The sequence below is a fragment of the Lepisosteus oculatus genome, chromosome 2 (assembly GCF_040954835.1).
Source record: "Lepisosteus oculatus isolate fLepOcu1 chromosome 2, fLepOcu1.hap2, whole genome shotgun sequence".
Lineage (NCBI taxonomy): Eukaryota > Metazoa > Chordata > Actinopteri > Semionotiformes > Lepisosteidae > Lepisosteus > Lepisosteus oculatus.
In genome coordinates, this window is record NC_090697.1 from 55,689,344 (window position 1) to 55,716,165 (window position 26,822).

Here is a 26,822-nt window from a genome sequence, read left to right on the forward strand (position 1 = left end):
TTCTGTCGTGTTGACTACATTTTTATTTTGTGGATCCGAAATTTACAAAAGTGCAGAGCAACATACAGGCACATTATCATTACATGTGTTTTATACAAATATGGAGAATTTAGGATCTTGAAAATAAAACTCACAACTCCAACCACACAAGCGTGTTGCATCATAATGCCTACATGTACTCACTTAATTGTAATAGTGCTTCATTTAAAAACCTCAAATGTTTTTTACATAATTAAACAAACTAGTCTTTTCAAAAGCTATTCAAAACTGGGAAAGCAACCTTATCAAGTACTCCAAGGTAAGCAAAAGCTTTAATGCTTTTCAATTGCTGCATTAACTGCGCTTTGTAAAGCTGATATCCAAGTAAACTTGTCTTCTTCCCTCTCAGTTGCACAAATCCATTGGCGTTTTGGTCCTTGAAGAGCAAATGCATTCTTTACATCTGGTGGGATGAAAAAGAACAACTGTAACTTCACAACACTAAGGTACAAAAGGATAAAATAAGATGTTTGACTCTTAAAGTGAGCCACTTTAAGCTTCTAAAGTGTTTAACTGCCAAAGAAAATGCTTTTGACTTAAAAATGGACTTTCTCTTAGCATTGTGCATTTGATAAGAGAGAATCCCACAGCAAGAGGATGTAGAGCAGCTCCATGAGGAAGGAAGGAAGTGAACAAAAAGAAAATGTAGGATTTATCACAAAGATGGTCTGTCCACTTGCAAACACTGCTTGCTTTGCAGTACTCTACCCTCTTGGGTCAGTGACTCTGTTTGCAAGATCATTAGATTAAGATAACAAACAACTGCCCTGAAATGCCTTACCCAGCAATTATTTATACAAAAACACCATTACTGTATTGTATTCCACATACTGTATTATAATACAGTAAGAAAGAGCCGGAGAGCCCTCAAGAGGAGGGATTACGACCGTGACACTTTGTGGACTCTTTTACAGTCATTCTGCAACTTGTGGAAATCGACAATGTCCAAGGGCTCTCTTAAGACAGCAGGCAAATGGTTCTTAATTATGTTCTGCATAGTATTCTAATCCCTTTATACCCCAGAGAAGGAGGAGACATTTGGAGGCCACTATATAGTTCTAGAGGCATCCATTGGTTTTTCATGAACAGAATGATATTTCAGACTATTTTTTCCTGTATTTTATTTAAAATAATATAGAGTTGTGAAAATATGTGACCCATGTGTTTGGAATTTAATTTTCTGAAAAAAATCCTCTTTTTAAGAAAGATCCTATCTGCAATTCATTGTTATGTCTTTGTATCTATTCAGCTGGGAGTATGAATAAATCTAGAGAGCTCTGCATTTCCCAGAGAAGGAGGAGACATTTGGAGGCCACTATAATAAGTGGCCTTATTACAGGCCACTTATAATAAGGCCACTATAATAATAAATCTAGAGAGCTCTGCATTTCTCTCTTTAAGAACGGTTAACAAAAGTTCTGAAATAAGTATGTAGCTTAGAGAACAATAAAGCATTAAATTAATCTGTTTACTACACTAGAAACATAAAATGGATACTATGGATAACAGGCTACCAGAGTTTAAACCTATATGCAAAACTAAAGAAATGGCACAAACATGTTTTCCTGTGTGGAAGGTCTGGTTGCCTTCTGTAGGTTCTTAAACTCTGTGACCCAAGGTTAGTCAAGAACACCCTTCCCATGAGTGAAAGAATGGGACAGAGGCATGGGGTAATTTACATTTCCTGCACATGAGCCTTATTTTTGTGTGTGCTCTCCCATTTAAACAGGTCTGTCCAAACTTGGTCCTGGAGGTTTGGTGTGTCTTCAGACTACCAAGCTTCTTAAGAGCAACATCCGCAGATCTCGGGGAAGCTTTTAAATTGGTCCAATTAAACAAGCAATTGGCTGATTTAATCCCTCAAAAGCTGAACTGTAGAGAACCTGCTAAAACAGACTCTTCAGATGATGGACAACTAATTGTATTTTTTTTAAGTTAGCAGCCTGTAGTTATTAAGTAGAATTTCTGGTTGAAATTACTCTTTAATAGTATTCTGGGTGCATTATGTACACTCAGGTTTGGACAACCTTGAATTAAAACATGGGAAGAATTGTTGGGTAGACTATTTTATTCTGGCTAACTAAAGGTCACTCTTACCTTCAGCAACCAGTTTCATGAATACAGTAACAGTTAATTTTTCTTCTATCAGTTGTGATCCCTGTCCCTGTCCCCAGTTGTGGGCAGTAAAAACAGTCTCCCCTTTCCTGGTCATAGAGGAACCTGTAGACACACCATCCCTCGAGGGCTAAGATTAGAGACTATTTCTCTAGAGATTCAAACTTTGATCTTACAAACCTTTCTTAATTAAAATCAACTAGATATTCTATAGTTTGCCTCACATCTCAAATGCCCTTTGTCCTCTTAACTCAGAGAACTTGATTATTAGGAAATGTGTTCACATGTTTTGACAAACAGGGGCCATGTCGACAGTCCCCTTCACAAGTCCTCTGGGATCGGATGTAGAAATCCACCAGGTTTTTCTATATGTTTAATTGTTTCATCTGACCAGCAGGCGGGTGGATACTGTACAAATACAAAATAAGGACTGCAGTGAACAAATAAAAAATATGGAGTTCAATGAGAAAGGCAAGGCACTTAGGTTGTCATTTCATCCTAGAATTCTCGTCATAATTGGACCTACATTTTGTGTCGGTGATGTCTGCGATGGCAAGCCTGTGAAGGGCCACTGAGGCAAGGAAGACGAGTGTTCTCTTGCAGCCATGTTCAAAAGGCACATGGGAGATGTGTCTGCTGCAGATGACCAGAGCGTCATTAAACAAGAACAGACTGAGGTCACTCACATGCTCGTAGATCCTGCCAGACAAAGGTTACAGTGCAAGGTAAGAGGTTCCATATTAACAACTGGCTGTTCAGCATGCTATTGTTTCATTTAACAAAAACTTCAGGACTGCTTAAAACCTAATCAATTTAAGTAATCACATAAAATATTTTAAAAAAAAACAGTTGTTCTAAAATCCTCAAATAATTCATAACAATTTTCCAACTCTACATAAAATATCTGAGAAACCTAAATGTATTAAAATATTTTATCATTTATAATAGGGACAGTAAAGTGGTGATTTTAGTATTGCTGCCTTGCCTTGCTAGAGCCCTGGGTTCAATTCCTGTCATGCTATCTGAGTAGAGTTCTACCCTTGTTCACATGGGTCTCCTTTAGGTGGTTCTGTTAGTTTCCACGGTCCAAAGAGATACTGGTAGTTTATTTGGCTTCTGGAAAGTTGGCCCTGGTGTGAATGCGTGCATGTTTGTGTCTTTGTGTGTGCCCCGCAATGGACTGATGTCCCTGCCAGGGCGTATCCTGCCTTACACCCATTGCTTGCCGGCTCCGGCTCCCCCCTGCAGCCTTGTACTGTATAAAGTGATTTAGAAAATTGATCAATAGATAATTTATTATATAAATTTTAATAGACTGAATAAATAAGGATAAACACATTGCATGCAAGACAATATAGGGAAAAGCTGAGAGATTCAGAGAGGATATTCATAATTATATTGTCATGTCATTTGCCAAACCGCTTTATACCATACGGTGTTGCGGGAAGCCGGAGCCTACCCAGCAAGCAACGAGCGCAAGGCAGGGTACACCCCTAGACAGGGCGCCACTCCATCCCAGGGTAAGTGCAAGCCAATCGTACATGGGGACAATTTGGAGGCCACAGTAAAGGCCGAGAGGGGAAATAACTCTCTACTCTTCTCGAGAATTGCCCGGGGATGACCACTGAGAGTCAGGACCTCGGTTTAACATCTCATCCAAAAGACAACGCCCACTACAGTATAATGTCCTCACCACTACACCAGGGCATTAGGACTGCAGGGTGGGCGCCCCCTACTGGTCCCACTAACACCACTTCCAGGAGCAACTATAGCTTCCCAGGAGGTCTCCCATCCAGGTACTGACCAGGCTCTACCCTGCTTAGCTTCAGTGGTCAAATTCGTGGCACAGAAATTAATCACCGCAAAACTTGAATATTGTTGGTTTGGACATTTCCACTATATTTCCACATATTTATACAGTATGCAGGGAGTTTTTGTTACAGTGTTCTAATTAAAGGCATTTCGATTCTGTTGTGTCAAAGAGAGTGTGGTCTATAGCGTCAAAATGAAAAAATGTACCTGAGTGAAGCATTAATCTCTTTGTCAGGAGAGCTCAGCTGGGCAACATCTTGTATTCTGATGAGATACCTGTTTGCTTCCATCAAATTCTGAGGAAAACACCAACCATCTTTTATTGATTTATTGTACTTTTCAAGCCACTCATACAAGTAAATCAATAAAGATTAATCTATTCATATAGCACCTCTGCTAATCAGAACTAGAATGCTGAAGTCTTCTGCTTCTTGAGAGGAAAAGCAGAGATCACTTTTTTGGTTAATATGTTTAGATACTACAAACTCTTCTACAAGACAGCTTGCTCCACTGGGAAAAGAGGTGGGAGCTCTCAAAGGAACCTCGTCACAGTTTTGACAAAATGAAAATTTGGGTAGTTAACTGGGGTTTATGGATCAGATTAGGGATCAGATCAGATTAATTTAATTGCACCAGGGTTGGTCTGGCCTCTACCCAACCTCTAGATTCCCAACAGGGTTATATTCCACTTCAGAAGAACAGTGTAAAGACCCATTTATCTGTGTGTAGATCCATTAGGTCCATCCTGTCATGAGAGCCGGTCCTCACTTCCGTGAAAAGAGTCTAATAGTAAAGACCCTATGCAGACAGTATAATCTGGAAGTGGCTGGAGAAGGACAAAAGGGAAGACATGGCAAAGAATGAACGGGAGGATGAACGTGACGGCAGTGATCCGGTGCTCAGGGGACGTAGCGATCTAGTTCAGAGGGAAGTCCAAAAGGGGGAATCAGGGTGATGTCCAAGGTCCAGGTACGGGGAAAAGGGATCCAGGAACATAGAAGATAAAACAATAACAGAGCAAAGCACTCCGAGCCCCGAACTCATGGTCAGGACGCCTGGGGAAAAGGCCTTGCCCTCGGGCTTCTCCTAAGCCCGGTGAATAGGCGGGCCTTCAGATGTCCTTCGTCCAATACTGAGCCCAGAATTGCGAAGACGCCAGGCTTAGATAGTAAAAACAGTAACAAGACACAGGCGTAGTAACTGGAATACAAAAGGGTAGGTGCAGCCTCTAGAGGAGGGAAGACGATCGTAACACATCCCTGCCATACTACCACTCAAGGAGAATCTGCTACAGTAGACTCTTTTTCAAAGTCAGTGGACCTTTACTGATTCTTCGTAATCTTCTAGGGCAATTTAAAATTCAGTCATAAATCCAACTTACTGGACAACTCTGAATCATTTTCTGCGCTTCCATCATCTTAGAATCCCCATTCACAGTCTGTTTCAGCTGAAAAAGAGACCAAGATGGATTGTGTTTCATTTTAACATTATCTGAAACCATTTCTCCATACATCAGAACCTTCATTATGAATATTTTGCATCATGTCCTGCTTATTTCCATTATTTTAGGAACACAAGACAGCCTCCCCAGTGTACCAATGGGGTTAGCCTGAAGAGGTGGTATACAGTACCTGGCGAATGAAGTCCCTGTAACGCGTGAGGGTGTCCAGCGCAGAGCTCAGATGAGCATGGTCAGGGTGCTCGGGGGGAGTGTGTGAGGACACTCCATGCAGCAGAGACAGATATTCCTCAAAGCGTGTTGAGGGTAACAGCAGGAGGTCATGCAGGCTGAATTCAAGGTCAAAAGACAGAGGAGAGTAGACAGTGAGACATGGGCCAGAGAAAGTATGTGTATTAACTGAAAACCATTCCTGTAATTTATTGAAAATTCCTGTATTCTTCACCAATATAAACATGACATTTCATGGAGGCTGGAAATCAAACACAAATTCAGATAAGTTTGTCAGAACCTCTCCGATGCTAGTGAACAATGAGCCAAAGAAAAATATAAACGCACACTTCCTAGTTATCAAAAATAAGATGATAACATAATTTTTTAAATATTTTTCAGCATCTCATTAAGGTCTACCAGGCAAAGGCAAAGAATAAATAAAAAGAAAGCAATGTGAAATGCTGTAATTTAGTTATTTAACTGAGCTCATTATGGACTAGAAGCAGTTGCAAAAATCAATGCTGTCTGCTTTTGCTCCTATATGAGGCTCTCATATAGGCCTCCTGTATGAGAGGCCACTAGAGGCTCTTTAACACCTATTATCTGGCAATAGGCTTAGTGGGTGGGAATTAATCAATTAGATAATTGGTGAAGGGATTAGAAGTCACGTCCTCACACAAGGGTCATCTTGTGATGTTTGGTATATAATGGGCTCTCATGGTGTTATTGGCGAATGAGTTGTTTTAGTAGGATGAGTGTATTTGTTTTGAGAGCCTTGTGGAACACTGTGTGGCTGCACTGCCTGAGCAATTGTGAGTTTTTAATGCGCTCAGAGGCTTTGAGCCACCTAACTTACTGTAAGTTGCGGTCCGTCACCAACTGCTATCAGAAACTACTGAAAAAAATGAATCCTTTCCAAGGAGAACTCTAGTTAAACGTTTGCAAAGGAATTCTACTTCATTGTTATAAATTAGAACAAAACAGTTTTTTTGCAGAGCTGCATTTGCACTGCCTTACTCAGGAACTTTATTCCATCAAAGTAATCTTTAGTTATGAACTTCTGTTGTGTCAAGGTAAGGTATGGTGTGAAAACAAGCTCAGAAAAGTTACAAGTTGACAGTTCTGCTACTAAACTTTGACCCACAAAGAAGTAGTAAACAGTTTGCCAGGCACTGTCAGACAAGGATTACACTGAAAAATGCTGCTGTCTGAGGTCTATAAAATACTGGGAAACTCTCATATTGTTTTCCAAGTGACTTTTGACTGGTTCTCTAAAAAAACAAATACTCTGCTTAAGTCTTAATTCTTAACAAGGGTATCTAAAGACGATTTTATGTGTATAGTCCCTGGCAAAGCTATATAAATCTGTACTACAAACATACATTTTTCTATTATAATCTTCAGAAATAAATATAGTAGACTAGGTGAATATTGTTTTACACATAATTAAATTATTTTTTAATTATTGATCTTTCTTGTGTTCATGTAATAAAAATTAATGCCTTGGTAAATTGTGTAGTGAAAAATGCTAAAAACAATAGCAGCTCTTAGAACATCAGATATATATAGTAACAAATGTATGTTTACCAAATTTAATATTGAAACTAAAGAACATACAATCTTCCTGGCTTCTTCTCCCTCACTGAGTAACAGTCTATTAAAATAAATGAGGTCTTACTGGCATCGAGATTATAGTACATTCCTCCACAATATTTTTAATCTATTTATCTCAACAAGCTGGAAAACAATAAGTTGACAACCTTAGGGGAAAGAGTAACATCATTATCAAAGTTCACAGCTCTATTTTAGTCACTTTTCTCATGAAAGGGACGATTAAGATTGCTGATTGCTGTGTCTCAGCACTTTTTAAACCGCACAACATATCTAGTCATTCATTATCACCAGATAAACGAAAGAGGACTTCACTAAACGCATTTCAGCAGAAAACACAACTGACTTCTCATGAAATTAAAAAAACATTATTTCCTAATTAGATTTAAGTAACAAGATAGACATTTTTACAAGATTTATTGCGTTTATGTGAAGAAAGTACAAAATATTTTGCATGGTGTTGTTTTAGAAAAACTTAAAGATGATAGTTAGTGGTAACCCAATTCAATATCCCACTAATATGTAAGATTTTAGGTGCCCCAATACACTAAATCTTAACATTTAAAATTATGCATTCCTGAGATGAGAAATGAATATGTTCATCCATACCTCATCATCTTAGTGCCCAGTGTTTTGTCATGCCTCTTCAGGAAGGCCCGGAAAGAAGGAATTGTCTCTCTGCACTGTATTAAAAATGTTATCACTGAGACAGACACAACCAAGGTTGAGTCTATGTAACATATATAATCTATGTAACCTATTACAATTGATAAATCCCTAAATGACAGCTGGAGTTCACATCAATACCTCAGCACAAATAACACAGCTGAGAAGCTGGTAAGACAGAGGTGTAGTTGAAAACGTATAACAGAGTAGGTAAGATGAGCAGGTGTCTGTGTTAATGAAACAGTATTCCTTTTGTACATGAATGGATACTTGCAGAACAAAAACATGTTTGGCACTTCTGTTTACTGTCCAAATGCCAATGAAAAGCCTTAGTAAAATTAATACTGAAGATTTTTTAAGTAAAGAAAAAAACAGAACCCAAGAAACTGCTACACAGTTTGGGAGGACCGTATAAAAATGATATATACATCTTCCACTTGAGCAACGTCATGGTAAAAATTTCCCACAGGATTCATTAATAATGAGGATTTGAAAACTGTCTGCATCCCCAGGGTCTGATTCTCCCATAATACAAGCCCACCTTATCAATAGTCCTGACGATGGTGGAGTAGTTATTGAAGAAGTTAGTGTAGCTTCTCAATCTGGCACCAAATTTGACACACACATCTCCCACACACTGGGCAGGACCCCATTCCTGGAGCCTTTCTGTCAGTTCCTCCAGAAACTGGCTGAGAGGGGAAGTGCAATTACAATGTCATTAAATCCAACAATATGCAACAGCAGCTTGTACAAGATTGAATTGGAGTACTACTCTCACATGAAATTGGGGATGCAAGTTCTACATCCTTTATCTTAGAAGCCACAGGAGCACCTGATTTTAATTCCATCTGAGCTCAAATCACCTAAATTAACTTTGATTGGTTAATCAAGACTACAGTGCCCTGTGCAGTTTTAAGTAGTGCCGTAAGCAGTTCAGTGCTTTGGAGAGACAAAGAGGCTCACCTGTTGATCTCCAGGATGTCAAGGATATCGGTGAAAATAATGAGGACACTGGAGGAACTCAGGATGGCGCGATTGGAAGACAAAGCAGCTCTCAGCGACCTGACATACACGTGTCTGATCACCTCCAGCAGTTGCACATAGCCCCTCTCGCTGTGCAGGAGCTCCCTGGCAAACACAGTGCGCCTGTCCGCAGAGCCCACCTGTGCCGCCACACTCTGTGGAAAAGGAAAAACATAAGGAGTCTTGGTTTTCCCTAGGCAGCCTAGAATGTTTTCGAATCTCAGCAATCTTGGCCACCTAAGTAAAGATTTTTTCCAGCAGTGAGGATCTGTTTCTCCCAGGCAGCACAGTGGCGCAGTGAGCCCTATTCAATTCCCTGGGTTCAGTCTGTGCAGAGTTTGTATGTAAACCAGGTGCTCTAGTTTTCTTCCAAAATCCGAAAACATACTGGCATGTTCATTGGTTTCCAGGAAAAATTGGCCCTGTTGTGAGTGAGTCTGTGTTTGTGTCTGCGTGTCTGTGCCCTGTGATGGAAGGATTCCTGTCCAGAGCATATCTTGCCTTGCGCCTGTTGCTTGCTGGGATATACTCCGGCTCCCCAGTGACCTTAGAAGAAGTGGTTAGAAAATGGATGGATGGAGCTGTTCCTCCCATGATTGCATGAAATGTGTTGTATTTGATTTATGACAAAACTATGATGAAAGTCATTGTGTGTATTTATTCAACCTTCATGTTTTAGTAAAATAATATTTCCCTCCCAACCCACAAATGCGGCTGCTCTGGGCAGCAGGAGCCAGTGCCCAGGGGTCTGCTGAGGGAAGACTTGCCTTGGGGTGCTCAGTGAGGTTTCCTGGGTCACACTCTGTCAAAAAAGCCTTATGTGACTTCTCTCCACTTCCCCCCTCAGCTCTTCTCTGAAGGAACTCTGACAAAAATTCCAAAGGATTCTCCTGCAGAACCAAAATCCACAAAACCAGCTTTCATTCTCTTTTACTTTTGTACCTAATCGTGTCTAACCAAAGGGAAAAAAAGATTAGATTTTAAATATATTGTATAAAAAAATGTTATTAGTAGCCATGGTGGTGTAAGGGTTAGCATTGCTGCCTTCCAGCACTGAGGCCCTGAGTTCAACTCCTGAGGTACAGTCTCTGACTTCCTTACAGTTTAAAGACATATTGGCAGATTAGTTGGCTTCTAGGTTTTTAGTGGCTGTGATTGTATCAGTGTTTTTTGTCTTTGTGTTCCCTGCGATGGACTAACTTTTGATAAAGTTGTTAGAAAATGGATGGATGCATAATAGCCAGTAATGCATTCTTTATAGACATTTTTGCAATATTTTGCAATAGTTATTGCATTCAAAGAAGACAATAATGTGTTATGTCCCTATTCTACAATTACCACAAATTTTCAGTCTAGGAGAAAAGCTCGATTTTTTTCTCAATCAGTATCATACTGCTTTTATGAATACCCAAAGTTATTACCTTTATGGTAAAGACCTGCAGATGTTTTCTTCCTTTTACAACCTTATTTCTTGATTGTTATATTGACTTACATTCTGTGTATTGTAAAAATATTTTATTTAATAAAAAAATATTTTATTTAAATTGTGTTTAACAATAACTGATGACGATATCAAGTCTCTCATTAAGTAAAACATATAACAGCAAAATTATAACCTGTGCATCTTCAAAATTATCATTTAATTCTTCCACTTTGCTAAATTAAAGGAATTTATTTCTTTAAATAAAAGGAATCAACTTCTGTATCAGCACAATGAAACAATATTTCAAAACAATGCAATCTACTTTTTCTTTAGCACAAAATGTAATTCTCTGGAGGAGCAAAAAGAATTAACAAATGAGTTTCCCAGCGGCAGTAGAGGGGAATAGTGTAAGGAGGACTTGTCTTGTGATGAAACAGACATGCCTCTGAAGGACGGACAATGATTGATATAAAAACGTTGATACATGTACGTACTGATTGCTAACAATGTCTTCACTGATAGATGGAAAGATGATGACATGGCTCTGGCTGAATGACTGAACTTAATATAACTTCAGGGATCCTGCTGTGACTAAATAACTGAACACCTTTTTTATAATCACATTTGACTTTGAATACAACTAATGTCAAACACAGCTGTGGTCCACACACACACTGAAACACGTAGATCGAACACTTACGCATCTGTCTCTTGACAGTTCTGCTAGTCCTTCAGTTAAGGCCCGAGTTAACTCCAAGTCTGCATGAATTTCTGACACGGCTGCAGCATCAAACAAAAACTGACCTGTGGAAACATGAAGTTACAGTTTTTTCACTGGAGGTTACCCCATAACCTCCTAGCCATCTGGCATGTTGTTATAGCCAAAACCTGGTTGTGAGTAGCATGCATGCACAGCTCACCAAATAATGCATATTTTCTAGGGAAAGTGACCAATTGTTGACCTGGTTTATGTCGTCTGTGAGGGGTTTGAAACCCAAACAGACTTTCTCAGTGCCCCTCTACCCAGCATTACACTTACCAATGACTCTTCCACACATTTCCGCCTGCAGTTCAGAGAGCTGGGGTCTCATCTGCTCTCCTAGGCTCTTGAGTATCTGGTCGAGCCGCTCAGCCTGCCTGCACCACCACAGCAAAGGAGCCTCATTGAAGTAGGAGGAACAGGGGCCTGAGGTTCGGCCCAGCCACTCACTGAGGACTACGAGCAACACAGACACGTTTCACAGGAGATGTAAAAATGTCTGTATATTATAATGGTTAATGTTGCTGGAGCAATGGGTTCAATCTGTGTGGAGTATGTATGTTTTCTCCATGTTTGCATTGATTTCCTACAGTTGCTCCAGTTTCCTCCCACAGTCAAAAAAGCATACTGGTAGGTTATGGCTATGGCTACATACTGGCTTCTAGGAAAACAGGCCATGGTGTAAGGCGGGGTACACCCTGGACGGGGCGCCAGTCCATTGCAGAACACACACAGACACAAACACACACACACCTAGGGCCAATTTTCCCAGAGGTGTCACGATCATAAACCCCTCTTCTTAAGGACGCTCCAGCCCTTCCTTGTTTTATACTCCCGCACCTGCCTCCGGTTCCAGCCCCCCGTGCTATAAAAGCCAGACATTCCTGCCAATCTGGGCTCAGCTTTGGAAAATGGACGCCTGGAAGCCCGCCTACCCGGATTGTGTTGTCTGCATAGGGTCCTGAAAGAACGCTTCGTGACAAGAGGTGAATTAACCTACCAGAATGTGTTTTAACTGGAAGGGACTCTGGGCCCTATACAGGGACTAAAGAGAAAAACCCTGTTCCCTGAGCTCCTGCGGAGGACTGTACAACCGCAGTTTAAGAGCCGGAACAGGGAAAGAGCATGGACAACAGCAAGCGGTAAGGTTTGGATAGACTCTTTCATTGTGCAAATCCAGCCCCAACATTTAAAATGGACAATCACCCGATTAAGAAAGGTTTTAATTGATGTAAGTTAAATAATGTAATGATTTTGAACGTGTACTTATTGTGAGATGTTTTTCATGAAATAAAGTTAATTTTGATAGAAAACAAATGTGTTTGAACTGTGGGAGGAAACACACACAAACAGGGAGAACAAGTAAACTCCAGACAGATAGCACCCCAAGTTCAGAATTGAACCCAGGGCCCCAGTGAGGCAGCAACTGTACAGCCCTCATACAGGAATTCATCCAGGTTAATTGAATAAAAAAAATAGGGAACACAAAATGTTTTACCCTTTGCAAATCAGGTTAAGCTTTCCAGACTCAAAGTATATAGTAGAACCAAGGCCTGGAGTGAAATGCAAAATTCAGACTTGCTAGTCTGCAAATTCCTAACCAAGTATGTGATTTTCCACTGGGCAGACAAGTGTCAAGAAAACACAAACCATCCATCCATAATAATAACATTGTTTGTAAGATAATGCTTTTTATGCAAAGTAACTTGCAGTGCCTAGGGCATGAAAGGACAACAGGTCCAGTGACTTTTTCAGTCACACAATGTTGGTCAGAGAAACTTTGATTTAAACACTGAACCACCTTGTATTAAGTGACATGCCTGGAATTTGCCTTCAGCAGGGGGATCAAACTTTTTATTGAATTCAAGAACACAGTCACAAACAAACATTAAAACCTTTGTCTTAGGTATAAACCTTAGGTATAAACTATCAAGAATTAGGTTTTTACTCAATGTTTTTTACAATACATTTTTGACAAAGGCAAAATACTTACAGTGCCTTGCGAAAGTATTCGGCCCCCTTGAACTTTTCAACCTTTTGCCACATTTCAGGCTTCAAACATAAAGATATAAATTTTTTATTTTATGTGAAGAATCACCAACAAGTGGGACACAATTGTGAAGTGGAACGAAATCTATTGGATTTTTGAAACTTTTTTAACTAACAAAAAAATGAAAAGTGGGGCGTGCAAAATTATTCGGCCCCCTTGCGTTAATACTTTGTAGAGCCACCTTTTGCTGCGATTACAGCTGCAAGTCGCTTGGGGTATGTCTCTATCAGTTTTGCACATCGAGAGACTGAAATTCTTGCCCATTCTTCCTTGCAAAACAGCTCGAGCTCAGTGAGGTTGGATGGAGAGCGTTTGTGAACAGCAGTTTTCAGCTCTTTCCACAGATTCTCGATTGGATTCAGGTCTGGACTTTGACTTGGCCATTCAAACACCTGGATACGTTTATTTGTGAACCATTCCTTTGTAGATTTTGCTGTATGTTTGGGATCATTGTCTTGTTGGAAGATAAATCTCCGTCCCAGTTTCAGGTCTTTTGCAGACTCCAACAGGTTTTCATCCAGAATGGTCCTGTATTTGGCTGCATCCATCTTCCCCTCAATTTTAACCATCTTCCCTGTCCCTGCTGAAGAAAAGCAGGCCCAAACCATGATGCTGCCACCACCATGTTTGACAGTGGGGATGGTGTGTTGAGGGTGATGAGCTGTGTTGCTTTTACGCCAAACATATCGTTTTGCATTGTGGCCAAAAAGTTAGATTTTGGTTTCATCTGACCAGAGCACCTTCTTCCACATGTTTGGGGTGTCTCCCAGGTGGCTTGTGGCAAACTTTAGACGAGACTTTTTATGGATATCTTTGAGAAATGGCTTTCTTCTTGCCACTCTTCCATAAAGGCCAGATTTGTGCAGTGTAAGACTGATTGTTGTCCTATGGACAGACTCTCCCACCTCAGCTGTAGTTCTCTGCAGTTCATCCAGAGTGATCATGGGCCTCTTGGCTGCATCTCTGATCAGTCTTCTCCTTGTCTGAGCTGAAAGTTTAGAGGGACGGCCAGGTCTTGGTAGATTTGCAGTGGTCTGATACTCCTTCCATTTCAAGATGATCGCTTGCACAGTGCTCCTTGGGATGTTTGAAGCTTGGGAAATCTTTTTGTATCCAAATCCGGCTTTAAACTTCTCCACAACAGTATTACGGACCTGCCTGGTGTGTTCCTTGGTCTTCATGATGCTCTCTGCTCTTTCAACAGAACCTTGAGACTATCACAGAGCAGGTGCATTTAAACAGAGACTTGATTACACACAGGTGGATTCTATTTATCACCATCAGTCATTTAGGACAACATTGGATCATTCAGAGATCCTCGCTGAACTTCTGGAGTGAGTTTGCTGCACTGAAAGTAAAGGGGCCGAATAATTTTGCACGCCCCACTTTTCATTTTTTTATTAGTTAAAAAAGTTTCAAAAATCCAATAGATTTCGTTCCACTTCACAATTGTGTCCCACTTGTTGGTGATTCTTCACATAAAATAAAAAAATTATATCTTTATGTTTGAAGCCTGAAATGTGGCAAAAGGTTGAAAAGTTCAAGGGGGCCGAATACTTTCGCAAGGCACTGTATATAAAAGAACCTGAATTATTGACCTCAATATGTACCCAATACTTTAAATTTAATTTAGTAGAAAACCAGTGTAAACATGTCAGCAAAAGTTTTCTGCATATGGCTGGGTCACTTGAAGATGCTCACTGTGATGGTATGATCCAGTCGTAATCCCGATGGGTGTGCTCACATCCAGTCCTGTTAAAGTTGAGATTTTTGAGATAATGTCCTTTCCTGGCTCTGAAAGGAGAAAAAAACAGAAAATAAAGTCACAAAAGCAATTAGCTAGTATTCAGAAATAATCTGTGATATACTAAATGGGGAGCATACAAATGTGTTCAAAAGAGCAGTCTTTTTATTGAAATCTAAACCACGTTGTGTAGAACAACAAAAGGGGTTAAAACTAGAAGCTCCCATTCAGCCTTTTATTTTCTGGCCTCTGAAAGCTTACTGATTCAGGAACATCATTTCAGGAACATCACAAGGCTTATGTCCTGGCTACAGTGAGTAATATTCCATAGGTTCTATGCCAGCGCAAACTCTCTTAAATACGTCAGAGAACAAGTAACACTAGGCTGGGCCAACACACCTTCCTTCTGCATTTTATTAATAGCCAACTTAAAACCCTCGGGGAATCTGGAAATATGTATTATTGATGAGGTTTATAATACATCTAGTACAACAGTTCCCAACTAGTGATGTGAGGACCCCTGGTGGTCTGCAAAGCTATTACAGGGGATCTGCTGAAAACAAAAATGTGGAGTGGAATCACATTCAGGGCTGTCATTTTTCCAACGTGACATCCTGCCTTTGACGTAAGAGAAACACCAGCCATCTTATTTTTATTACTGAATATACATACATTCATGTCTATGTACTGCTGAGCTTCACAAATCTATTTGTTGAGGAAATGAATTAGGATTTCACGGAATTTAAGGTGTGTATATATCAAATATTTATCAAGTGCAGATTATTTCTTTGTTATTACTGTATGTTACATTTTCTCATATAGAAGATTGTAACACATAATCAGTTCATGGTGGTCCACAAAATGGTTGGAAACTGGAAAGGGGTCTGCGCACTCAAAAAGGTTTGGAATAGAAAATTTAGACACTCCTCACTTTGCTGATTTTATCTGCTACACAGGACCACACAAGTTTGAAACTCCATGTATAGAGAGGCAAAGAAATATGAAAAGAGACCATTTTTCTTTTTATACTGGGTTACATAGAGAAATGAATTTACTCAAATCAAAAGTGAAATGAATATAAAATACATACAGTAAATGAGTTTCTTAAAAAACACGAATGGGAAGCACCTGTTTACACAAAGAGGTGTGGAAATATGGAACAAGCCCAGACAATGTAGTTGAATTAAAAACCACGGCTTCTTTCAAGAAAGAAACATGATTCCCTTGATCAATTAGCTATAGGCAACCATATAAGTTAGATGGGCTAAATAGCCTCCTCTCATTTGCTGCAAATATTCTTATGTTCTTAGCTCTACCTGAGGCTGCAATTCATCTTCTGTTAGAATAAGAGGTGTGTTTTATGGGTCTAAGGAAAGTCACATTTCCTGTTTTACTGGCAATTTTCTTCTACAACTATATCCACTTGTTTGAAAAGATCATTCATACCAATAATGTGTGATTGCTTAGAAATGTAAATGGTACTGTTTATGTATAGTACACTGATTATTGGATTGTGTCACAAGTGCACATGAAAATGACCATTTTTGAGGACAGGAGTCCAAAGCATTATGTAAGAAAAGTTGCATGGACTGACCTGATACTGCCAGAGGAAAAAAAATGTCCACACTTCCTCCCTCTGACACATAGCCTGACAGTTTCTCCCAGAATTCTCTCACCTTAGGGCTCAGAACAGTCCTTTCAGTGATTGTGCAGTCTGAGAAAGAAGAGAACAGTAGTTAGCAGTTACTTTTTATAGCCAGGACATAAATGTATTGGTAATAGCTGGAAGAAGAAAAGATAAAAAGGTAGAAAACCTCAGCTGCTGTAGTGTGAGCAGAGAAGGGACAAAATAAGAGGTCAACCAGCATTATTAGAGCTTACAGTATATAGCTACTCCGCTTATTTCTGAATAATGCTAGTTTCATTTTTTTGCACTTTCTGGACACAGGTGGTACTTAGTATTTTTAGTAAATAAACGAAGTTGTAGAAATTATCTTCACTCCATGTCTTAAATTTGCAAGAAATGTTGTTTACTTTTTACTGCTTGGATGAATGAGTGTATAATAAAGAGAAACCACCAACAAATGATAATAATGTTAAATAAACAATAATACACTTAATAATTAGTGAAGAAATTGTTAGGAATGGATGGTGCTGATACACTTACAATAAAGCAATTTGTTAGGATCCCACAATAATTATTTTCCATTTGTTAAATTGCACATAGCACAGAATTTTTGAACAAAACATTTGTGCAGCTGATGTCAAACAGTCTGCAATCTATGTTTTAGACACAATTGACTCTGTGATGAGAACAGGTATGATATCTGTTCATGCGTAGTATTATTTTCAAATCACTGTTAAAAGCAGGAGAATAACAATGCAAGTTTTATTACATTACCTTGTGGAGTATAAACAAACATTTTTAAGGTTTGGGGTATTCAGGTACATCATAAGACATGTTATTATCAGCCGATGATGGTGTGTACACACCTTGTAATAGAGCAATCTCCCCTGGGTTCCCCTCTGTGAAGATTCCCACACTCTGGGTGACCTGCCCTTGTAGTGCCTGTTCCACTCTATACAGCAAAGCTTCCAGTGTTGTGCCACAGTAATCATAAAGGAGTGGAACAACCCTCACCTTTGTACTGTATAAAAGCATCTGCAAATAAAAACAGCCCTTCCATTAATCTACTACTCTACATTAAGTATTGTACTGTCAAAGCATTTACCAGTTAGTGCTTGTATCATATCAGTTTCACATCGGCCTTCATTCCTTTTTTAAATTCTTTTTAATATTTGTCTTCTAAACGTGTTGAAATGCTCTCCTTCCTGGAGGATAATTCAATGCAAATGCAATTTCGAATTCTCTGTGATAATCTTTTCAAAGGTTTCTGTCAAGTTACATTTTTGCGTGCATTTACAGCAGCAGTAGAGCTGCTCTGTCAAAGACAAACAGAGCTGTACATTACATTTTACAGTACTTCAGCTACAGCACCTTCAGTGAAGTTCTTTGTTTTTGTACGATAAAGGAAAACTGGAATCTTAAATTTAAAAGACAAAAGCTTGTAAAAAAGATGGTAACGTGGAGGAATGTGTTAGTTTGAAGAAGCATCTACAGTTTCCTCAAACCAGTTGGCACTGGTTCACAATTCCCAGTAAGGCATTGTTTCGAAGGCTGATACCTCATAACCAGGCACCCTGGAAGACACCAGGAGAACATGGAGTGCAGACTGACATGGTGGGCTGCCACATATTTTCTCTGTGTTCATTCTTTGTGGGGGCACAGGGTAAGGACTGCCACTTGACACATTTTTCCTAAAAAATATTATTATTATTTTAGCTTATCATACATTAAAGTATCTGAATTCATACTGTAAATATTATAGAACTTTATTGTTGTCATTGTAGCACTTGAGATTAAATTATAAGAAATACAGTATATACAGTAATAAGGGAACATCATTAGCTTGCTCGCAAATGCATGATGCTTTAGCACTTTATACACTTTATATGACTTTATACACTTTATTTTGACATTTATTACTTTTCAGGTTTGCAACCAGAAGCTCAGACACATACAATAAAAACAGGATAAAAGGTGACATTTCAGAATGATCATACAAGAATAAGAGACAGCTAACCCTCTTCCTTCCATCTATTTTCTAACAGTTTCTCCAATATAGGGTTGCAGGGGAGCTGGAGCCTATCCTGGCGAGCAATGGGACAGAGTAGTACTGTAGTACCAATTGTAACATAGTATGTTGGATTCATTTACGTTCCTGAGTGTACTTTTTGGATGACTTAGATGTATATTTGAAAACATTGCAGCTTTGCTATAAGCATGACCCAAGCTATACATCTGACTGGCCTCCAGCTACAACAACAGGAAGTAAACAGCTGTCATGTGGATAAAATCACAGAGCAGTGTTTGGGTTAAATATAGAATTTTTGCAAGCATGTTTTACGTGTTTGGTATTTTCTGAGATTTCATTTTGTTATCCATCCCATTTATTCTGTCTGGGTTCATAGATTCACTCACAGGTTTGTACACACGTGTGCCCTACTGACCTCTTAGGCAATGACTTTAATGAAGTGACCAACAGCTGTTTCTGTAAGGTACCCTGGTTTTCCTGTGCCAAAAGCTTGGAGAGTGACCACTGGGACCGAGTCTTCTCCTGCACAATGGAACAACCAACAACAACAGGATTAAGCACTTGTCAAGTGGTTCCTAGTCCAGGTCCTGGGGGACCTCTGTGTTTTCTGGTTTTTGCTCCAAATGGGTTTTGTAATTGCAGATGAATTGATTTCAAGCTTCTGTTTTAGGCGTATTTCTATTTTCTCCCCATATTTTTTGATAATGGATTTAAAATTGGTGACTCTCTTTAGCAATTCTTGAGTTACAATTTCACCCATTTATGTGAGTGAGCTGAAATTTAACCATTTGGTAAAAACACTGGCTTACTGTGGAAACAATTTGGTGCTTTTATTGTTTCCACCTGTGTCCGTTCATCAGAAACTGGTCACCTATTAAGAGCTATGTAGAAATAAAGGCACAAACTCTTAATTAGCAAGTTGAGGAGACACTGCATAAAACACTTCAGCTTTGTGCTGAAGTGTTTGGAAATAGTATACACAGAGTTTTTCTGAAACCAAAGACTGAGTACAGAAGAGAAGTCTAAACAATCGAGCAGATCAGTTACAGGCTAATGAACACAGACAATTAGGGGTCTAGTCATAATGAAAACCAGCAGACACAGGGGTCCCCCAGGGCTTGGACTTAGAAACACAAGTGAATAAACCTACAGTTAAGTCAGCACTGTTTATCAGAAGTTTTTTTTTTTTAAAGGACATTAACATTATTTTTTCAGTCATGAAGTGTAAAACCTAGCTATTGCAAAAAATGTCAATCGGTTTATATTTAAGCTTCAAATATGGGACACTGCTTTTATTTCTGCTATTCCATATGTAAAACTTAAGGTATGCAGTCTTTTCTAAATTTGAAAGATATATACCATACTTATTTAATAATTGACGGTTTACAGTACTTCCTTGACCTACGCGAACAAGGTTTTTCTTTCAGCGCTATTTGCATTGAGTCTTTTATCTTTTGATTTCAAAACACAAGGAAGTGTTCTACCCCTAAAAGCACTAGAGCAGCAGTTAATCCCTCCTGCTTCAGGTGTGCCTGAAGATTGTCACTTTGGACTTTGGACATCCCTGCAGTCCAACTGTTGCTCAGCCAGGCAGGTCTTGATTTTAATGAAGCTTCTGTAGATTACACAATGGACAGAAAAAGACTTGAGGATTAAATATCAATTTTTAGACCTACTCTAAAAAATTACTGTATTTGAATTTAAAATAACATCTGAACACATTTATGTAGGTGAAATGAGATGTTTACTTCCTGATCACAGTTTATTGGCTTCTGGTTTACTACAGAACCAAATCTTTTAGAGTTTTGCTCATTTACTCAAGATTTTGCCTTTCTTATTTGAGACAAATGTCAATAAACTACAGTAAGTGAACCTGGTTTACAGATACTCTCTATGTTTTAGAGTGCAGAACTATTGGTTGACACTGGACATATCTGAACCTATAACCTATAGGACCAGGCCAGAGCATGATATTATAAAATTTCTTACTAAACAAGCTGGGTACATATCAGGAGAAGATTTAATGTTTGTAAGTCTACTTAAATAATATTAAAATAGGCATCTTATTGCCTTCAAGAATAAATACAAAAACCCCACAATATTTGAATAGGGGGAACTGGATCTACTGAAGACACATCCAACCTGAACAGACTGCTGCACAACATCCAAGATACAGTCATCCAGATTATTCATTTCAAAGTTTGTCACTTTACAGCAGTATATGGAAAAAGCAGTTTTCTACACTATCAATTAAAAATCCTGCTTTGGATTTTTTAAGAAACTCAATTATGAGGAAATCATTACAGTTCAGAAGTAATTACAGTTAAATGGATAAGCAACCTTTCCAGCACTGCCGAAAGCATCACTCACTTTTATACTCTGTCACTTTCTCCCGTATCGTTTTCCTTATCATGCGTTCCCTTAGTCTTTCTTCCAGCTCTTCTGCCTCTTCCTTTGGCTCATTCAGAGTCCCATAGATGTCTGCAGCCTCACGGGGTGTCAAGTAGTCCAGATTCATGACACAGGCTACGTAGTGTCTCTTCCAGGCACCATATTCATTGTCTGAGGGGCTGTAGGGCAGGAACCAGCCATGCCTCACACATTTAGGCATCCATAAACAATCCTGGAACAACAAAGAATGGCTTAGATTCCACTTATATTCCACTTAATTTAACTGTGGCCAGGAAACACCACATCAGTCCTGAGCAAGACAGAAACTATGATTAAAAACCTTCAGAAGCTTGGTTTCATCTGGTCTGGACAACCTTATTACTCTGTGGTAATACCAGCCAGAGGGAGACCAATGGTCACCTAACCTGTTCAGCCAAGAACTTCCAATGCCAGCTGACTTGGGCAGCCTGGGACAGCTCCTTAGGGTTGAGGAAAGAGAGGATGTAGAGGGAAATGCAGCGTGGTAGGACAGATGTGAAGTCCAGGTTGGTAACAGGAACAACCTCTGTGAACCAATCCCTTGTGAACCTGAAGAAAGAATGTGGACAAGCACATTGCAGTGTAACAGTTGATTTCATCTGTCTGTCAGAATGGCAGACTGTACATGCTGTATGAGGGTACTATCAGAAAACATTGGTGCTGCATGATTGCATGCTTGCCTCTGGAACAGACCTTCATTAGTTCAAAAGCCTGTCTGAATACCAAACAATACTGGCGATTCAGATTCATACATCTGGCAATTCACACACAATATTAAATATTCAACTTTGTATGTTTGTCTATTTCATTTTTGCACAAAATACAGTCTTAACAAACAGATACTGAAGGTTTTGTCTCTTATACACTTCATTCCAAAACAGCGAATGGGCTTATCAACTACGTTTAAAAAAACATATTGTTATACTCATAACCACTGGCTACATATTTTCATCTAAGAGACTTTCAAGTTTTGCTTTCTATTGTCCAGACTTCTACAATTTCATAAACTTATGTTCAATAAAGAAATAATAGTTAATAACTTTCCAGGTTTTATTTTAAGGTACCAGTATTCATCAGCATTTTGATAAACACTTCATTTTAATGCTTCAATCAGTTCAATTTCAAAAGTTCATAATTTAAAAACTATGTAGCAAAAGTTTAGATTTAAAAGTAGCTATCCCAATCACATTAATATGACCCAAGGATAGTTAAAACAAACAGAATAAATCAGTGGATCACGTACTTGAGTTGGGATTTCGAACACCTCATCAGCACATTATGAATAAACTGTTTTCTCTGATGGTCAGTCCACAGGTCAAACCAGTGGAGAATGAGATTCAGCCTTTCCTGAAAAAGCTGAGGAGGCAATATGAATGTAGACAGACAACTCATTAAAGAAACCGTGAAAAACTGAATCCTTAACATTTTACATTTTTCAGTTCAGACTGAAGACTGGATTAAAGTATGGCATGTTAATACGTTTGACCAAATTTGATCAAATACTATTCATTGTAGGAGTAATTGATTAACTGGTTAATAAAGCAAATATAGAAACTAAGCTTGTTGTAGCATGGATTCAAAGTCTACAGTTGGAAAATTTTCAAAGGACTAGTACTTGACTACTATTTGAGTGTAATATATCTAGTAGGTTTATGGTAAGAAATTCAGACATTTTTATTGATGTTCTATCACACGCAGCTCTTCAATCTGCCTGCTTACTAGTTTTATATCATTTACATTGACATTGAAAACCATTAACAATAAAGTCAAGGAAATTGCTTGACAAGGGAGCATTCAGGGAGAGTACACTGACAATAATAGATAATAAGACAGCAATAGATGTGTTGACGCTGTCTATGGTTCTGAAACGCATCTATCTCTGTAGGAAAATGGTGATAAATTAGATTTAAAGATGGAACTTCAAGGTCTGGCAATATAGCTTTGAAAAAATGAAATTATGTTTCTCTAACTTTATGCATTTAAAAGCATAAATGCTTCAAATGCAAGTTTTTTAAAAGGCCTTGATCCTTCACTTACAATAGATGTTTTAAAAAGGGGGTAAGGGTAAAGGTTACTTTGACTAAGACTAATAAGCGTTTCAGCAGCCATATCACCCTGCAACTCACAACTGGCAACCCACTGAAGCTAAGCAGGTGTGAGCCTAGTCAGTACCTGGATGATAGACCTCCTGGGAAAAACTAAGGTTGCTGCTGGAAGAGGTGTCAGTGGGGCCAGCAGGGGGCGCTCACCCTGCGGTCCATGTGGGTCCTAGTGCCCCAGTATAGTGACGGGGACACTATACTGTAAACAGGCGCCGTCCTTCGGATGAGACGTAAAACCGAGGTCCTGACTCTCTGTGGTCATTAAAAATCCCTGGGCGCTTCTCGAAAAGAGTAGGGGTATAACCCCGGTGTCCTGGACAAATTTCCAATTGGCCCTTACCAATCATGGCCTCCTAATAATCCCCCTCTATGAATTGGCTACATTACTCTGCTCTCCTCCCCACTGATAGCTGATGTGTGGTGAGCGTTCTGGCGCACTATGGCTGCCGTCGCATCATCCAGGTGGATGCAGCACATTGGTGGTGGTGGAGGGGAGTCCCCATTACCTGTAAAGCGCTTTGAGTGGAGTGTCCAGAAAAGTGCTATATAAGTGTAAGCAATTATTATTATTATTATTAATGAACACTGGTTAGGGTTATTATATAAGTGAGAACTCAGGTGGAATTAAAACCATTAAAGCCCACATAGCTTCCTTACACAAGAAATGAAGACTCCTGATTTACAGTAACTTCACAAACCCATGTATTTTCCTTCATGTCTTCATATTTATGTTAAAATAACATTATTTTGGACTTTAGCATTAGGGTGACATGGAGGTACAGTGGTTAGGATTAAAGCCTCATAGTACTGGAGCCCCAAGTTCAATTCCTGCTGTGCTCTCTGCATGTAGTTTGAATGTTCTCCCCATGTTCGCTTGGGTTTCCTCCAGGTGTTCTGGTTTCCTCCCATAGTCCAAAGACACGCTGGTAGGTTCATTGGCTTTTGTGAAATTGGCCATAGAGTGAGCGTGTGTGTTGTGTCTGTGTGTGCTCTACGATGGACAGACTGTTTCAGTGGGTAGACTCTGTGTCATGTTGTGCACAGCGTCCGTTTGGGGTTTACGACGCTGTTGTGCTTTTGGTTTGGGGGTTACTGCTTTACGGCACTTAGGTGCCCTGGCGGGTTTTTGCCGTTCTGTGTCAGGAAGAGTTATGCACAATAAAGAGCAGACATCTGCGAAACCTGTCCGCCCCAATCCCTGGTTTTCCACAGTGTAACACTCCGGTCTGCTGTGACCCTGAATTACTGTAGATAGGCGGTTATTGAAAGCGATGTGTTGTATGAGTCAGCTGAACTCAAAAATGAAACACAACTTATCATTTACATTTTCATAGTAGCATGCTGCACAAATAACTCTCAGCACAGCATATTAAGAAAGAAAACCTGTTTTCTAATTGGACCTAATTTACACAGGTGGTTTTATCCTTGTTTTTATTCCTTCATCCACTCATTTCCAGAAACCAGCTGCTCCCGTAGTAAGGCCCAAAGCAAACCTGAGCTTAGCCCAGAAGCATTGGGAATAACCAATGACATCTAACACTCTATTCCGTGGTGGATCAACACCAGAGCACCACGTAAAGACCCACAAAAACTCAGGGAGAGCATGCAAACTCCACACAGGCAGACACCCAAGGCTGGAACTAAAACTCAGACCCTGGCCCTGCGAAGAAGCTGTGTGAACTACCACACCACTCTGCCCTACCACGTTAATTCCTTTTTATGAAAGTCACCAATCAGAGATATATGAAGGTGCACAAAACATTTGAATTAAAAAAGAAAGGCATTAGGTAGTGTGATATCCCTTCATAATAAGTATCAAAAACCTAATTTAGTGACTTTCTACAGTGTCATAGCTTAGCTAATGTATGAATAATAAAATATGGAACTGCATGAGAGTTTATGAAAGTATGCCTACATCATCCATTATTTGTAGTTTAGCAAATAAGACAGAAATAGTAACTTGACTTCTTTCGACTTGGCACTGAAAACAGTTGGATAACCATCCAAAATAATTTTCCTAATGCCCACATTTAATCACACACAATATAACAGTGTTAAAGAGGTTACCAAGTCAGCCAAGAATGAAACTTATAGTATTTATACATTGCACACAGGACAGGCTACAACCTTGTTGATTCCAGTTTCATCAGCTTATTTAGCTGGATATTTCAATCAGAACTTGGGGAAAATCTTTATTTCACTATAGGTCTAGAGTTTTATGATGCTTGAAGTGTCTCGGGAGATAACAGAAGCATTCTAAATTATAAATTATTAGCCCAGCACGTACAATAAAAATATAAACTCATATATGTACTATCAATTATACTCTCCTGTGAGGTGGTGTAGGATTAGTTCCTGGTGAAGTACATATAGTGACACAATGTAAGCAGTACATACCAAAAGTGAGGATGTGCCATGTAAAAACAGTCTAAGAGCATTCAAGCAGTAAACTCCCTTACCTGTTGATTAGATATCTTGTTGGTGATGGGGGTCCAGGTGCTAAATCTAGTCTCTGTGGTTGTCAGTAGCCTCTCAGTTATGGCAGGGTGGAAGTCAATACTGGGTAACTGCCATTGCTTCACAGAGTGTGGACTTGACCTTACCCTGGATTTCAGCACTGAGCTCGAAACTGTGTCCATGTCCAGATGTTTCATTCTAAGTGTAAACTAGATGGCCTGAGCACAACACATAAACAATTACATGTACTGTATAAAGGTCATGCTGGGAACAGTTTAAAATAGGCAATTTCATCCAAAGCAACTAATAGAAACCATAAGGTGAACTATTCAGTACTGATTGCTGTCGCGGAGTAAGAAACTGCGGTCTCGTTTTTTTACCGTATATCTCAATCATGGTGTTAAATTGCAGAGTAGGTGAGTGGCTCAAGAAAATCCAGAAAAAGAACTTGCTCCTCGATATAACATTTTTACATTTCTGTCGTAATACCGTCTTTCTGAAGGAATGTAACAAACTGCAGTGGATTGCATGCATAACCTTTCAGAGGGTAGTGTTATAAGTTCAGATGGCAATGATTCAGTTAACAGACCGTAAGTGAATTAGCCGAAGAAGAACCATTAATCGGAAACTGCAAGATTTTAAATGAAGGAATATTAATCTTTAACTTTATTTTTATAGGACTAAACCTGAAATGTAAAAGTGTATCAATGACAGTATATTAACGTGATTAAAATTCTACATTTTTAAAAGCAGATCTGTTCAGTGTTTTTGAAAAGATAACTAAAAATTAATTACATATTTGCAAATTGAAAATAGTATAACAGAAAAGAGGACTGTACCCGTTTACCTCGGATTAAACTTCTCGTCGACTTTCTTCGCCCTTTGATTCAGGATACGGGGCATTTAAGAGGCGATTCATGTCTCCGTAGAAACAAAACAGCAACATGTGAACACGATCCTGTTACTAAGACGAGCTGAAAGCAGGCCAGACCGTAAAAGTAGTTCGAAATGAACTAAAGAAGCTACGGTGCCTAGTATGTGACTTTTGCTTTTTTCCTTTTATACGCTGTGGACAAGCAAATATTGTTTGTTTGTTTTAAAAAAAAACAGCACATATTTTGTAACAAGAATAACATAAAAGAGTTGATTGGATTTAATAATGGTAGTTCTCGTTTGATTTGGCTTTGGCCTTCTGTATACATGGTAGGGGGTCTGTCATTGAATCTTAGCTTAATAGTTAATTCACTTAATAAAAAAAAATA

General features: G+C 39.2%; 1 protein-coding gene across 4 annotated transcripts; it reads right to left on the reverse strand.

The window, feature by feature from the left end:
• LOC102694064 (epithelial cell-transforming sequence 2 oncogene-like) lies at window positions 1-26,501 on the reverse strand. Of its 4 annotated transcripts, none has more exons than XM_015346452.2 (22): window positions 26,408-26,501; window positions 25,563-25,778; window positions 22,245-22,357; window positions 21,388-21,550; window positions 20,942-21,194; window positions 20,056-20,186; window positions 18,987-19,093; window positions 18,101-18,233; window positions 17,409-17,577; window positions 16,510-16,629; window positions 14,873-14,965; window positions 11,401-11,577; window positions 11,062-11,165; window positions 9,706-9,828; window positions 8,879-9,093; window positions 8,457-8,604; window positions 7,859-7,932; window positions 5,598-5,754; window positions 5,348-5,413; window positions 4,174-4,262; window positions 2,681-2,790; window positions 1-442 (listed from the first exon to the last, which is right to left on the reverse strand). In XM_015346452.2, the coding sequence occupies exons 2-22, from the start codon at window positions 25,755-25,757 to the stop codon at window positions 312-314; spliced, it is 2,871 nt and encodes a 956-aa protein (XP_015201938.2). In that variant the 5' UTR covers window positions 25,758-25,778; window positions 26,408-26,501; the 3' UTR covers window positions 1-311. The 4 variants fall into 4 exon arrangements, with proteins under 4 accessions (XP_015201938.2, XP_015201933.2, XP_015201942.2 ...); XM_015346447.2 differs by having other exon boundaries at window positions 2,681-2,853; window positions 26,408-26,500; XM_015346465.2 differs by lacking the exon at window positions 2,681-2,790 and adding an exon at window positions 2,841-2,853 and having other exon boundaries at window positions 353-442.
• Window positions 26,502-26,822: the final 321 nt, after the last annotated feature.